The sequence below is a fragment of the Eretmochelys imbricata genome, chromosome 8, assembly GCF_965152235.1.
Source record: "Eretmochelys imbricata isolate rEreImb1 chromosome 8, rEreImb1.hap1, whole genome shotgun sequence".
Taxonomy (NCBI): Eukaryota; Metazoa; Chordata; order Testudines; family Cheloniidae; genus Eretmochelys; species Eretmochelys imbricata.
This window is the reverse complement of record NC_135579.1, coordinates 106,520,191-106,534,511: the sequence shown is the minus strand read 5'-3', so window position 1 is coordinate 106,534,511 and position 14,321 is coordinate 106,520,191. Positions and strand designations below refer to the sequence as shown.

General features: G+C 59.0%; 1 protein-coding gene across 2 annotated transcripts; it reads left to right on the top strand.

Moving 5' to 3' along the window:
• Positions 1–8,228: 8,228 nt before the first annotated feature.
• KLF17 (KLF transcription factor 17) lies at positions 8,229–13,696 on the top strand. Of its 2 annotated transcripts, none has more exons than XM_077824053.1 (3): positions 8,229–8,383; positions 9,843–10,761; positions 12,076–13,696. In XM_077824053.1, exons 1-3 carry the CDS (start codon positions 8,291–8,293, stop codon positions 12,249–12,251), a joined length of 1,188 nt encoding a protein of 395 aa, XP_077680179.1. In that variant the 5' UTR covers positions 8,229–8,290; the 3' UTR covers positions 12,252–13,696. The 2 variants fall into 2 exon arrangements, with proteins under 2 accessions (XP_077680179.1, XP_077680178.1); XM_077824052.1 differs by lacking the exon at positions 8,229–8,383 and adding an exon at positions 9,075–9,266.
• The last annotated feature ends 625 nt before the right edge of the window (positions 13,697–14,321 follow it).

Genomic DNA, 14,321 nt, shown 5'->3' with positions numbered 1-14,321 from the left:
CTTTCACCAGTGCCGGGTGGGCGTCCCAGGCCGCCATGCTCCTGTGCTGGCCTTTTGTGCTCACTCTGCCCGGGTGGGAAGGGTAGGGTGGTGGCAGACCGCCCTTCCCCGCTGACTGCTCATTGGGTTTTCTGTTTACACCTGCTTCCTGACTCCTTTGCACCCAGTAGGCCAGATCCTGCTTTCACTCACCCCAGTGTAAATCCAGAGTGTGTGTGAGGGGGGAGCTCAGAATGTGAACCAGTGTGAAACCAAAGCCCCTCAGTTATTCCCTGCAAAGAAAGGTGCTAATTAGCAAACGGATGCATATGGTTTATATGGATGATCCAGTGAAGCCTAGTTCGAGGAATGGAGCACTCTGAGGTCCTCTCCCCAAAGTCCCTGCAGAGACGCCGTCCTGATGAACTCACGTCACAAACTGTTTCATCAGAGAAGGTCATTTCCAAAGGAGGCGAGTGCCAATAAGAAACAAACCTCCACTCCGAACCCTGTAGCTGTGGGAGGCACAGAACAAAAGGAGGAATTGGGCTTGAAATCAGATTATTTCTATTCCTAATTTATCCCCCTTTTATTATTTCTAACAAGTAAGCGGGTCTATTTTGGAACTGGCGTCCCCAGGAGAGTAGCTAATCAGGGCAGTACATGAGCAGACTTTAGGAAAAAAGTTCCTTTTGTGATGTGTCGCAAGCCTATTTACTAATATGAAAGCTGGATAATTAAATGCCACTTCCTGGAACACAATGAGAAAGCTTTATGTAAAGCCACATGAAAGCAGCTTGCTCCCAAGAATGGACCTTTCAAATTTCAGTGTGCTTTTGTGAGGCTGAGTGTGTGCCCTGTGTCTGGTGCACATGTGGACGCTGTGTGTGGATAAATGTGTGTATTGCGTGTCTGTCTGTATGCAGTGTGTCGCTACAGGGTATCCAAATGTGTTATGTGTCTGTTGTCTTTCATTACCATCATAGTAGCACCATGTTGCACGGGGCTGGTTGTATGGGTGTTCTGTGTGGGTGTGCATATGGTGCTGATGTACCATTAGTGTGCTGGGTGATTTCTTTAATTGTCTGTGTGCTACACACAGCATGCACGCACACCGATTTGACACAGTGTTTATAATACAATGACAAATAAGGAGATGCAGGGTTACAAAAAATCCCATCAGCTCAAAGCTCCTACCCACAGAATGTCTTTGTGCAACAGCGTCTAACTCTTCCTATCATGTTTCAGAGTCGGCACAGGACATAGGCACTGCTGCATGGGTGTTAATAACACAGGAGGGGCTGTCTACATGGGGAAACTGACCAGAACAGCTCTTCGGAATAGATCTCTGTGTGGACACGCTATTCCAGAATAAAAGTGATGTTATTCCAGAATCATTATCCTTTTCGGAAGCACACCAATCATTCCTGGATCAAATGACTTATTCTGCATTAGCTGTTCTGGTCCATTTCCACATGCAGATGAGCCCTCACTGACTGCACAGGGCTGAATTTCACTGTTGTTTATAGTACAGAGAACTCTTGACTGCAGAAGCTGCGGAAGCTTGAAAGCTGGTCTCTCTCCCCAACCAAAGCTGGTCCAATAAAAGATATGGCCTCTCCCCGCACCCCCTTGTCTCGCTGATGTCCTGGGACTGACACGGCCACAACACGCTGCATGCCCTTGGCTAGATATTACTTTTCTAAATGCAGCCAATGCAGCATCACAGGGCCTGTCTGTGTTGCCCAGTATCACACCCACTATTTGAAAATCACAAAGACATTCCCCAAAGCAAACAGGCAGCTCTCCAAGCCCCTCAGCAAACCCTTGCAAGAAGGGATGGGATGTGCACTGTGCCCTGAAGCGAAAGGCACCTAAACCGGGTTTTGGAGTTTAGGAGCCTAAATACCTTTGAGGAACTGGGCTGTTCCCCTTTTTGTTCCCATAGGAAGGAGGCCTGGAAGGGGCAATAGGTTTGGTGTTAATTTGGCGAGTCTTCTTTTCGGCTTGTTTTTTACATTACGAATCAGGTCTTATCTACCCTGGAAGACACTATGGTAACTGGAGAAAGAGTCAAGTTATAAATAACACAAGGGACACGCGACTGAACAGCGGAGAGGGGACTGGCACTTTAGTCAGATTGTTTAAAACACTTTGTTTTTGGTAACTCCTCTTTAACTATAACACCTAATAAACATCTGGGAGAAAGAGCAGCTTTGTTAAAGGTTCCCAACTCTTCCCCACACACATACTTTCAGGGGCGGGCTGAAAGAGTGCCCAGTATATCCCTCTGAACCCCCCAGCAAAACCAGGGGAGACCAGATCATGAGGTTGGGGGAAAAGCTGGGAAAATCCCCCCTCTTTCCAGCCTTTTCTGTTCCTCCAGAGGTGCCAACTCTCATGATTTTGTCATGAGTCACGTGATAATTATTGGTTTCCTTCAAGCCCCAGCTCCTGGAGTCACGTGGGCACGTGATGATTTCAGCCTTCAGTCTTAAAGGGAAAGTACGCTTCTAGCCCTTGTGGCTGTGGAGAAAGCCTCAAAATGTGACCCCCGTGCACCCTAGAAGCTCCAAAAGCAGAAGGCCAATAAAAAGAAACCAAACCCACCACTCTGACATCATCTCATGGTTTTAAAGCTGATCTCATGATTTTTGAACATTTGGGGCTTGCAATGCCGTTCATCATAGAGAAACAGAACAGGGCACCTGTCCCATTTTCCCTCAAACCCTTTCAGGTGTCACCGTGACAAACCCGGGCTCCGCTGGGACAGCTAGGTCGGACCCTGTCCCTCACTCCGTCTGTGCAGCTCCCAGCCCAGGGATGCTTGGATCGTGCCCGGCTGCAATGCTAATCATTTCTAAACCCTGCGTGTCCCTTGGCACGTATCAGACCAGCCTTCACGGGGGGGTCTGAATGTACGAGGAATGTGGGAGGAGGCCATGTGTTTGCAGGCCAGCATGTATGTTTCTGTTCACAGGCGTGAGCCTGAGCATGTTCCTGCGTGCATTCCCGGGCGATGGCCTTGCGAGAGTCTTTGGGCCTGGGAGGCCATGTGTGGGGAGGCTGCGTGTGCGTGTTGCTGGGTGTTTGAGGGTGTGGTAGTGGGGAGGTTGGCTGTACCTGTTGCAGCTGAGAATGTCCACTCCCCCCTGCTTCTCCCAGCAGGGCCCTGGTCTCACCCATGTAAAACATCCACTGGTCCCCTTGAGCCATCAAAACCTGGCATGGCTGGCGTAACCTCCTGTCCGTCAGTGCCGCCTGGGCCCTCCTGCCTGCTCGCACACAGCCTGCTGCTTTCAGGTTTCCTGTAACAGTGAAAGTTAAGTGGGGAAAAAAACGTTGTCGTTAGCGTGTAATAGAGGAAGAGAGGTAAAAAGGGCAGGAAATTTGCACCAAGTCCATTTCCCCTTGGCCCTGGGCCGCTGCTCATTCCGGATCTGGGATTTGCGTAGGCAGAGTTAAAAATAGCGGGTATAAAAGAGAAAGGCGAAGGGCCGAGAGAGCCCCACAACAAGCCGGCCTCCAGCCTGAGAGAAGAGGGCAGAACTTGTGCAAGCAGGGCCAGACAGAGATCAAAGCAGACCTGCCCCGGAGGGGAGCAGGCAGCCTAGAGGGGAGGACACATCTCTGCGTGTGCGCGGGCATGCGTGAGTGTGCACTGATGTGCACAGTTGTGTGAGTGAGTTTGTGCAGCCATGGGCAACACTTCCATCGCTTGTCACACCAATGAAGCCTCCTTGAAATGAGCTAAATTTAAAGTCTGTGTGTGTGCATAACAGGCTGTTGTGTGTCTGAGTGTGTACATAGGAGGAGAATCTGTGCACTAGTTTCTCTTGTGTTAAGTTTTTCTTGCAAAGAGCAATGGCTCTTCTTAGTCCTAGAAAATAACCCTGAGGGTCTGAGCCCTAGGAGGGGGACAAGGAAGGATATCTGGGCCTGATATTCCTGGTGTCAATTCTTATGAATGCTTTGGACCCCTCACAAGGGAGTTGGGTAAATGACCGTTTGCCACAGGCGGAGAAGATGCAACATTAGGTATAAATGCTAATGATTATGAACAAGATCATGGCTGGGTATTTCTTCATTTAATTAAGAAAACGTTAAATACCGCTGATAGCGCTGCTTGCGAGGCTGCGGGTCCCCAGGCGCCGGTGCCTGGGGTCCCCAGGAGCCCCGTGAACACGTTGTTTGCAGGGGAAGGGGCTGCCCAGAAGAACCGGCCTCTGAGGGCTTCTCTCCTGGCAAAGGCTCTTGGAGGGCAGGCACCGGCCCCCGCCCCTCCCCAGTTAGGAGCGGGACAAGATTTGTTCACATCGGTCCCTCCCGGGAATTTCCTGTCCATTAACAACAAATCTAAAAGCCACCGAGGAGAAAAGGCCTTGAGATCAACATAAATAAACCAGCCCCGGCGTGCGGGGCGGCTCCCCGCGCAGGGTGAGGGGCAGCCGGGGTTCCAGTGGCCGGGAGTCCCGCCGGCGGCGCTGGGGAGTGGCTGGCGGGGCGTCCCTCGCGCGGCCTGCCCGGGGTGGGTTGAAGTCTGTGCCCGGGCATAGCGAAGGCTGTGATCGCCCAGCCCCCGGCCGCGAACCCGCTGGGGCGGGCGGCCCGGCTCCTGGCCGCGGGGCCGGTTCCTGGGGCGCCCCCCGCAGTCCCAGCGGCCCGGCGGAGGGCGCAGCCGGGGGGCCCCGCGCTGGAGGCCGCAGCGAGCGAATCTCGCCTGGCCTGATAACATTGTGTTTGTCCCGGCAGCGGGGGAAAAGCTGCCGGGAGCCGATAAGAGCCGGCGGCTCCGGGCTGGGCTGAATCTCCCTGGAGTTCCGCTTTGCTCTGCGGCCGGCCGGGCTGCGGGGCCCCGGGACTTAACCCAGGGCTCCCCGGGGATCGGGCACAGCTCCCGGGGGAGCGGCGGGAGGAGGGGGGGTCTCAGCTCCGAGGGTGGGGAGCTCCCCGCCGCCAGCCTGTCCGTCCATCCCTCTGTCTGTCCATCCAGCCCCTCTCCTCCGTCTGTCTGTCCATCCCTCTTCAGTCTGTCCGTCCACCCTCCATCCCTCCCGCTGCCAGCCTGTCCGTCCATTCCTCCGTCTGTCCGTCCACCCCTCTCCTCCATCTGTCCGTCCATCCACCCTCCATCTGTCTGTCCATCCCTCTTCAGTCTGTCCCTCCATCCCCTTCCCGTCGCCTGTCTGTCCATCCACCCTCCATCGGTCCGTCCATCCCTTCATGCCCTCCCTACCGCCCGTCTGTCCGTCCACCCCCTCCCCTCCAGTCCGTCCGTCCATCCTTCCTCCGTCTGTCTGTCCATCCCCTCCCTGCCATCAGTCTGCCCGTCCATCCCCATACATGGAAGGAGGAGTTCCCCACCACCAGTCTGTCTGTCCGATCCACCCATCCCTTCACCCCCATACATGGAGGGAAGAGATCTCCGCCAGCAGAGGCTCTCTGTCTATCCACCCCTCCATCCACCGCCATAACTAGCTTATCGAGCCACCCCCAGAGACTCTCAGCCGACCCCAAAGCCATGGGTGTTTGCAGCCACCTTTCTGCCTCTGCTTCAAGCAGTTGGAGGAGTCCTGGTGTGTCTCCCCCTTTGTGGAAGATGGTGGATCCCTCTTGTGGGCAGGAGCTTTCCCTGACACCAGGTGCTGCTGGGCTGGCCCAGGACTGGGGACGTGTTTGATGCTCTTAGTCTTACCCCACCCTGGATCAGTCCTATTAGAACAGAGCATCTTCCCCTAGGGCAGCGGCTTCCCTGCCTCAGGTCCCCATCCCGCCAAGGCCAAGGCAGATGCTGGGGCAGTTCCCAACCTTGCTGCCACTCGGGGCTCCCCAGTTCCTCCTTGTTAGCAGAAAATAAGCCCAAGGGGCCGGTTGGTTCGTGCCCCATGGGAGATGGTGACCGTGGCCCCTTGGGCAGCGGTATTTGTAGCCCAAACGCTTGCTGCAGGGAATGGGGCACAGGGGCCTAGTGGGGCTGCCCCACTTTCCACCCTGGGGCCCAGGGAGTAAAGGACTCCTGAAGGGGCCACGCCCTGGCAAGGGAACCAGGTGTGAGGCTAAGTCACTGTGGTGGGTCATGGGCTGGCACCAGTCCCCAACTATGCCACAGACTTCCCAGGCGACCTTGGGCAAGTCACTGAACTTCCTTGTGCCTCGCTTTCCTGGCACGTCAGATGGGGCTGAGGCCTCCTTTGCCTCGTTCACTTGTAAACGAGGTCTGTCTCTCGCCAAGCGCCCGGGCACTGCCCGGCCCCTGGCACCAGCCGGGTGCTAGACGTAGTGCCCACCGATGCCAGCGCCCCTCTGTGCAGCAGCCCCCAGCTTTCCTCTGCCAGCTGCTCTTCCAGGTTTGCCAGGAGCAGAGCTAATCTTTAACCCTTTCTTCTCCTCCCCGCACCGCCTCATTCATCCCTCCACTTTCCTGTCCTGTTTGCTTTGCTGCTGTTTGATCTTGTCTAATGCCCCCTTCTTTACAGCCTGTTTTAGTGGCTGGAGAGATAATTCTCGTTTCCCAAATGCAGCTCTTGGGCTTCTGTAAAGAGAGGGCTGGTTACATCTCTCCTGCCCAGCTGGGCCCATCTGAAACCCACACACAGTAGGGCAGCACCTACTTCAGGGACTCGCAGGGGCCCCCCTGTGCTGGGACCTGAGCTGATCTCCAGCCGGGCCCCACCAGCTCCTCACTCACAAGTCACAGCGTCCACTACATTGGGTCTGTGAGAGGAATGTAAAGGGAGGCTGGTCTCTCTCTAGGGGTGGAGGCCTTGGACAAGCCTCGGTTCCAAGTCCCGGCTCTCACAGACTCCTGGTGTGACAGCAGGGGAGCCACTGACCCCGTCCCCAGCTGTGCCATGGGGATAAAGCTTCCTGTCCAAACGATAAGGGGGCTCTCGGAGGCTGCATTTGGGGCTCTCCAGCACCTAGCACAGCAGGGCCTGGGCTCAGGCAGGGCCCTGGTCTCAGGCGGGGCCCTGGTCTCAGGCAGGGCCTGGTCTCAGGCGGGGCCCTGGTCTCAGGCAGGGCCTGGTCTCAGGCGGGGCCCTGGTCTCAAGCGGGCCCTGGTCTCAGGCGGGGCCCTGGTCTCAGGCAGGGCCTGGTCTCAGGCGGGGCCCTGGTCTCAAGCGGGCCCTGGTCTCAGGCGGGGCCCTGGTCTCAGGCAGGGCCTGGTCTCAGGCGGGGCCTCTCAACGCGCCCAGCAGGACGAATACCAACCACCTGGGAACCACTCCACAGGCCAAGACCCCCGGCCACAGACATGAGTCCCATCCGGCGGCTCTTTCTCTCCCTCTGAAAATGAGCCAATATCGCAGGGCTGAGTCTATTCCAGAGGCTCTCAAACTTTGGTCCTGGTGACCCCTTTCACACAGCAAGCCGCTGAGTGCCACCCCCCTTACCGATTGCAAACACTTTTTTTATATTTAACTGGGTTATAAATGTTGGAGGCGAAGGGGGGTTCGGGGTGGAGGCTGACAGCTCACAGCCCCCCAGGCCATAACCTCCTGACCCCCTGAGGGGTCCTGAGCCCCAGTTTGAAAATCCCTGAGCTATTCAAATGGAGGGGAAAGAGGGCAACCCAAGGGTAAGGAGAGGCTGCTCTTTCCTCTGGCTCCAGGACATTTTGTCTTGTTCTCTGTAAGCTCTTGGGGCAGCAGCGGCCGCCATATCAGTGTCCTGCACAAAGGAGACTTCAGGCTGACAGGCTTAGCAGCCAGGCAGGTCAGGAGAGCCGCCCACGCCGGGCACGCGTGGCCTTCCAATGCCAAAGCTCCTGCTCCATGGAGAAGGACTTTCCAGCTTTTAGCCCAGCGGGTGGAATTTAGTCTGGATAACAAAACAGGATTCTGAAATAACAAGCAGCCAGCTGATGTCCAGGCCAGTGCGTGCTTTGGAAATGAGTCCACGCGTTCTTGGTAAAAGGGGAAAGATTTGCATAGTTGTTTTCCCTTTGGATTCCTGCACTCATTTATTGCAGTGCTCCACCCTTATAATTAAAGGCAAGTGCGGAAAGCAACTGGTAGTGTAGCTTAGGGTCCAGAGCAGGGAAGCTCTGTGAGCATTTACCTGTGTGGGTAGCATCATTATTACTGTCTAAATAGTTTTCTGGCTTCGGAATAGCAGAGGGCTCAACCCCAAGTTCTTCGAAAGGTAGGGAGAGATGGAAAGCCCCAGAGCGGGAGAGGCTTGGGGAGATAAACCTTATCGCTTCTAGGCAAGCTCAACAGTCAAAAAGCCATTCCTGGTATTGGCTGGAGGGAGGCCAGCCCAACTCAAACCAAGAGAGGAAGGTGTGGGAGGCTGTGTCTTCCCAGCGATGGCTTGGCTGGGCCAATCCTCGCAAGCTGGCCGCTCTGTATTGGCTGGAGGTCTCTTCAGGGGTCCGTGTGACCTGCTCCTGGCTTCACAGGTACCCCGAAGTTTCCCTGCTGCCCTGCAGTCCCCCCTCCCTGGGCTGTCAGGTGCCTGGCTGGGGGTGTTTTGTTCCGGAGGGAGAGAAACGCCGCCCGCCAGCAGCACCCGGCCAGGCTGTCCTGGGCCATCAGCTGCAGACCCTGCTGCGCTGGGGACGCGGGCCCTGGGTCTACGCTCGGGCAGCTCTCAGCCTGGGGAGGCCCCAGGGCGGGCCCAGGGCACCCGGGTGCAGTGGGGCCTCACCAGGGCAGGGACTCCGGACAGTCACCGGCACTGCACTGGCCACGCAGGGCACGCTGCGTTCCACACCCCCGGGGACCCACACCGAGCCCTGAACCCCCGCGGGCCCCCCGCCTGGGAGCAACTTTCCTCCCGGCTCCGCCGCTCCCCCCGCGGGCTCAGCCCGCCGGGCGAGCGGGCCCGGGGCGCGCACCGAGGGAGAAGACGGGGCGGGGGGGCAGGAGCCCAGCACCGCAGCCCGGGGCCGCCCCGGGTCTCCCGCGCCCCACCGGCTGCCCGGCTTGGTGCGCCTTCCAGCACCCGGCTCGGGGCACATCCAGAGGGCGGGGCCTAAGGACCGGGGGGGGGGGGGCCGCCGCCGCTCTGGCCAATCGGCGGCGGAGGGCTGTGAATATGCAAGCAGGGGCGGGCCAATCCGGGCGCGCTGGGGATGTTAACAGCTGGGGAGCGGGCCGGGCTGCGCTAGACCTGGGCTGTCCGGGAGAGCGCCCAGCCGCCCGGGAGGGAGCGCGACGCCCCCTTGCCTGCCCGGAGCCCAGCGCGCTATGGCCGGGGCCGTGGGGGAAGCGGCGCTGCCGCCCATCGCCTCCTTCGCCAGCCTGCTGCCCGTGGAGGAGAAGCGGGCTCCGCTGCTCCACGTAGGTGCCGGGGGGCGCTGCCAGCCGGGGGGCGCTGCCAGCCGGGGGCGCCGGGCGGGGGGGGAGAGTCTGTAGGGACCAAGGTACCGCCACTCCCCGCAGGGTTGGGAGCGGCGCCAGGGAAGTTTTTGTAGGGTCTCCAGCAACTCCAGGGTTGTGCAGAATGCGGGGGGGCCGGGCTGGGGGGGGGCCGGGCTGGGGCGGGGGGCGGCCGGGGCCCGCTGCGGGGCAGGGGGGCTGTCATGTGCGCTGGCGGCGGGGAGGGGGCGCGGCCGGGCATGGGAGTCCGTCACTCCTTCGGGCGCTGGGCGGGTTTGCGGTCAGGAGCTGGGCTCCCACGAGGCAGCGGCTGGCGGATGGGGGGACCCTGGGTGGCCCAGCACCCCCGGGGGGGTGGTGGCTCCAGCTGACCCCGCTCCAGGGAGCCCGGGGTCACTGGTGCGCCAGGCGCGCCCTGCCCTGCCCTTCCGGGGGCTCCTCGCCAGCGAGCGCAACCCGTTCTGCTGGTTTGGGGATGAGCGTCTCCTCCGGTTCTGGGGCGCCCGGCCCCTGACTCCCCGTCTCCCCGCCCTGCAGCCCCGCTTCGCCGCCATGGAGGGCGGCCCCGCCGGGATCAAGAGGGAGGAGGACGACCTGGGCAAGTTCGTGGACTTGGATTTCATCCTGGCCCACACCAGCAGCCCGCAGCAGGCGGGCCCCGCCTACCCCCTGCCCGACACCCCGGAGAGCTGCTGCACCGAAGGCGACGGCTCCTACCCGCCCGGCAACAAGTTCGGGGCCCCCTACCCCGACAGCCGCAGCTACATGGCCGAGCTGCTCACCGCCGACCTGCCGGGCCCCTGCGAGCTGCAGCGGCGGGAGTACACGGAGCTGCGGGTCCCCGGCGGACTGGGCCACCCGGCCATGGCCCGGCCGCTGCCCCCCGACCACCGGGCGCCGCAGGCGGGGGCCCGGATCAAGAAGGAGCAGCCGGAGGAGCAGGCCTGTATGCTGGGCATGGGGGGCGAGTGCCTGGGGCCAGGCGCCATGGACCACAAGCCCCTCATGATGCCCCCGCACGAGCAGCTCTACCCCCCACACCCCGGCTTCCCCCACCCCAGGGTGGGGCCCCCCGAGGAGATGGGGCCGGCGGGGGAGTGCCCCCTGCTGGGCGACCTGCACCCGCACCTGGGCCCCCAACACTACCCGCTGCCCCCGCAGCACTATCCGGCCCACTTCGCGGCCCACGGGCCGGCCCAGTTCCATGGACACTTCAGCGTGTTCCGGGAGCCGCTGAAGGCGCACCCCGGCCTGCACAGGATGCTGGTGACGCCCCCCAACTCGCCCGTGCTGGATTACTTCCCCGCCGGGGCGCCCCCCGAGGACTGCAAGCCCAAGAGGGGCCGGCGGTCCTGGGCCAGGAAGCGCACGGCCACCCACAACTGTGAATACCCGGGCTGCGGCAAGACCTACACCAAGAGCTCGCACCTGAAGGCGCATATGCGGACACACACCGGTAAGGCTGGCCCTGCTAGGGGCCCGCGGCGCTCGGGGCGCCCCTGCGCTCTCCCCGCGCTCCTGGGGCGCACCGCGGGGCAGGGGCGAGTCACTCCTTGGGGGGCTGTGGGAGTTCCCAAGCCCCGCAGGAGCCCTGGGACAGAGGGAAGAGGACGGGAAGCTGGCAACGTAGAGGGGCTGGGCCCGACCCCCGCCGTCGGATTCCTCCCCGCAGCGTAGTTACTCCCAGGGGCTGCATGAGGCGCGGCTGGGGAGATTTTGCAGGAGCGGGCCCGGGGGACGGACAGTACTTGGGGGAGGGCAGGAGCGGGCTCTGGGGAACGGGGGGGGGACGAGATAGTGGTGGGTGAAAGAGCCAAAGTTGTGTCCCTTAAACTGAGGAGGGGACGGGCCGGGAAGCGGTGCCCCCTTGGCTGCGGTTGCAGCTGGAGGCGCCCCGCTGCGTGCACCGGGCCTTGTTTGCAGCCAAGGAGATGGAGCGGCTGCTGGAAAGCCCAGGGGGGTTGGGAGCAGGTTCCTAGGCAGGGCAGTGCCCGGGCTGGCAGGCTAACGCTGTTCTGGTCTCTGCCCAGGGGGGTTGGGAGCAGGTTCCTAGGCAGGGCAGTGCACGGGCTGGCAGGCTAACGCTGTTCTGGTCTCTGCCCAGGGGGGTTGGGAGCAGGTTCCTAGGCAGAGCAGTGCACGGGCTGGCAGGCTAACGCTGTTCTGGTCTCTGCCCAGGGGGGTTGGGAGCAGGTTCCTAGGCAGGGCAGTGCACGGGCTGGCAGGCTAACGCTGTTCTGGTCTCTGCCCAGGGGGGTTGGGAGCAGGTTCCTAGGCAGAGCAGTGCACGGGCTGGCAGGCTAACGCTGTTCTGGTCTCTGCCCAGGGGGGTTGGGAGCAGGCTCCTAGGCAGAGCAGTGCACGGGCTGGCAGGCTAACGCTGTTCTGGTTTCTGCCCAGGGGGGTTGGGAGCAGGCTCCCAGGCAGGGCAGTGCACGGGCTGGCAGGCTAACGCTGTTCTGGTCTCTGCCCAGGGGGGTTGGGAGCAGGCTCCCAGGCAGGGCAGTGCACGGGCTGGCAGGCTAACGCTGTTCTGGTCTCTGCCCAGGGTGGTTGGGAGCAGGCTCCTAGGCAGAGCAGTGCACGGGCTGGCAGGCTAACGCTGTTCTGGTTTCTGCCCAGGGGGGTTGGGAGCAGGCTCCTAGGCAGGGCAGTGCCCGGCCTGGCAGGCTAACGCTGTTCTGGTCTCTGCCCAGGGGGGTTGGGAGCAGGCTCTTAGGCAGAGCAGTGCCCGGGCTGGCAGGCTAACGCTGTTCTGGTCTCTGCCCAGGGGAGAAGCCCTACCACTGCAACTGGGATGGCTGCGGCTGGAAGTTCGCCCGCTCGGACGAGCTGACCCGTCACTACCGCAAACACACCGGCCACCGGCCCTTCCAGTGCCACCTATGCGAGCGGGCCTTCTCCAGGTCGGACCACCTGGCGCTGCACATGAAGAGACACATGTAATGGACAGAGCCGCCTCTGGGGACCCGCAGCTGGGCGGGGAGAGACTGAACGCTATTTATGAAGCCACGAAATATTTTCTTATTGATGCCACTAATTTATGTTGCTAGCGAGGTCTGGCAAAGAGCAAACACTCAGTATTTAAAGGTAAAACCAGCTGGATCTTCCACAGCCAGGTCTATAGAAATAGCTACCCAGGAAGTGCAGAGCCCAGGGTGTAGAATACTGTACAGAATGAGCGGAGGCGTTTTTAAAGGGATTTTTAAGCTTATACATTTTGTTCCAGTTTGATTTTTTTTTTAATAATGTTGTAATGTAAAGACTGGGCAGCAATGGCGTGGATCTGGGTTAAAGTGGGACGGACGCGTTTTGTAAAAAGAAAATCCAGCTCAAATAAACAAGCCATCTTCTGTAGGCTTCTAGCACCTTTTTAAGCCTTCTTCAAAGGAAGAGCGGAATTGCCAGCGTAGGTGGGACTCCTGGGCCATCGGCTCTGGTGTCACGCCGTGCTCCGCTCCCCACCCAGTCAGTCGGGGACTGGCTTACGCCCTGAAGCAGGATCACTTCCCAGTGGTGTGTTGGCAGTAACTCTGCTGCCCACTCCTATGACGTATCGGCATGTTCAAGGCCCAGCGGCTGCAATCCCAGATTGCTCACTGCCACTTCTTTGTAAAGTGAATTTCTAACCCAAAATGTGACTGGCGTGTGGAAAGAAAATGACCCACGCTGTAAAATCTCATGCCTCGTGAAGCAATCTCGTGATTGTTTGGGAGCCTGACTTCAGGACTCTGAATACTGCTGAGCAGCACAAGGCCAGGGATCTACCTTTATACCCTTCCAGGGAGCGTTCCAAATCCTACTGGAATTGCCTTAGCCCCAAGACAGCCCGTGCCTCACGGGGGGACACAGTCGGCAGCCTGCTCCCGTGCCTGTACAAAGCAGCTGCATCTCTCGAAAACCTTCATATTTGCAATGTCTGTTCTGGATTTGTCTTGTCATTTTTAACTGTATTTTTGTTTGTTCCCCTTCTGCTGAAGGGTGAGCAGGAAACCAGGTACTGCTGCAGCCCCCTTTCCAAGCTGCTTCCTAAAACTCTTATTTGTGTAAAGAGAACAAGGAGTTTTGTCCACCTATGAATTCCCAGGTCTCTGCTGTACTTGAAACCTTCTTTCTAAAAGAGCAGGCCAAGGAGGCTTGATGTGCAGCTTCTGCAAAGTGCACTGTGAGTTGGAATAGAGCAGGGATATAAACTAGTTGGGTTTTATAGAACTTGTCTTCCTGCTGGGACTCCCAGCTCTGAGAAGAGCCTGTTCCTCTCTGTGTATATTGTCAATTAACATTTCTCTGCTTGGGCACGCTAGCTCTCCCCCACTTTGAAATGTTACTTTTCTTTATATGCAAACCATTGCGCTATTGTGATCGGATGTAAAATAAATGAATACACCTCAGCAGCAGGAGCCTGCAGAGTTTACTTTGAAACTCTCCCCAGGAGTGAGAAGCAGATGGCAGGGTTTACTGTTTGTCAATATTATGAGCCTCAATGCCGATTTCTATTTAAAATAGCCGTGAAGGAATCTGTGGCAACGGCCTTTGCCTTGTCTCGGCATCTTCCATGAGTGCCAGCATTCAGAGCAAGCATTAATGCGTCCCTTATTTCACCACTCTCTGCCTCTGTTTCCCCATTCTACAGATGTGGAAATGAAGGCACAGAGGTGAAGTGACCTGGTCACAGCAAGTCCGTGCCAAAGATGAACTGAACCAAGGAGATTTGACTCCTTGTCCTTTTCTCTACCCACTAGATTCCCCCCCCCCCTTCTAGAGCTGTGAATGGAGCCCAGGAGTCCTGACCCCCTTGTCAGGTGGTTACAGCCCAGGATGCTTCCCCCCGCCGGAGTTCCTGTGTCCATGCCAGGTTTGTGGCTCAGTGGAACGCCCCAACCAAGCTACCAGGCAGCTTCACTCCACTCAGGTGCTGAGGTTTCCTTATGCATTAATAGGTGGTGACTAAGCGCTGGCTTGTTGGCAGGTCCCAGGCCCAGCAAGCAGGTCTGTCTCCATCCCTCCCACAGCCAA

Excerpts from the sequence above, each read along its gene's own strand:
- KLF17 (XM_077824053.1), top strand. The coding sequence starts at position 8,291 with ATGGCTTGGCTGGGCCAATCCTCGCAAGCTGGCCGCTCTGTATTGGCT. Across the intron at positions 8,384-9,842 it reads ACCTGCTCCTGGCTTCACAG|CCCCGCTTCGCCGCCATGGA; the intron begins GTACCCCGAAGT and ends CCCGCCCTGCAG. Across the intron at positions 10,762-12,075 it reads GCATATGCGGACACACACCG|GGGAGAAGCCCTACCACTGC; the intron begins GTAAGGCTGGCC and ends GTCTCTGCCCAG.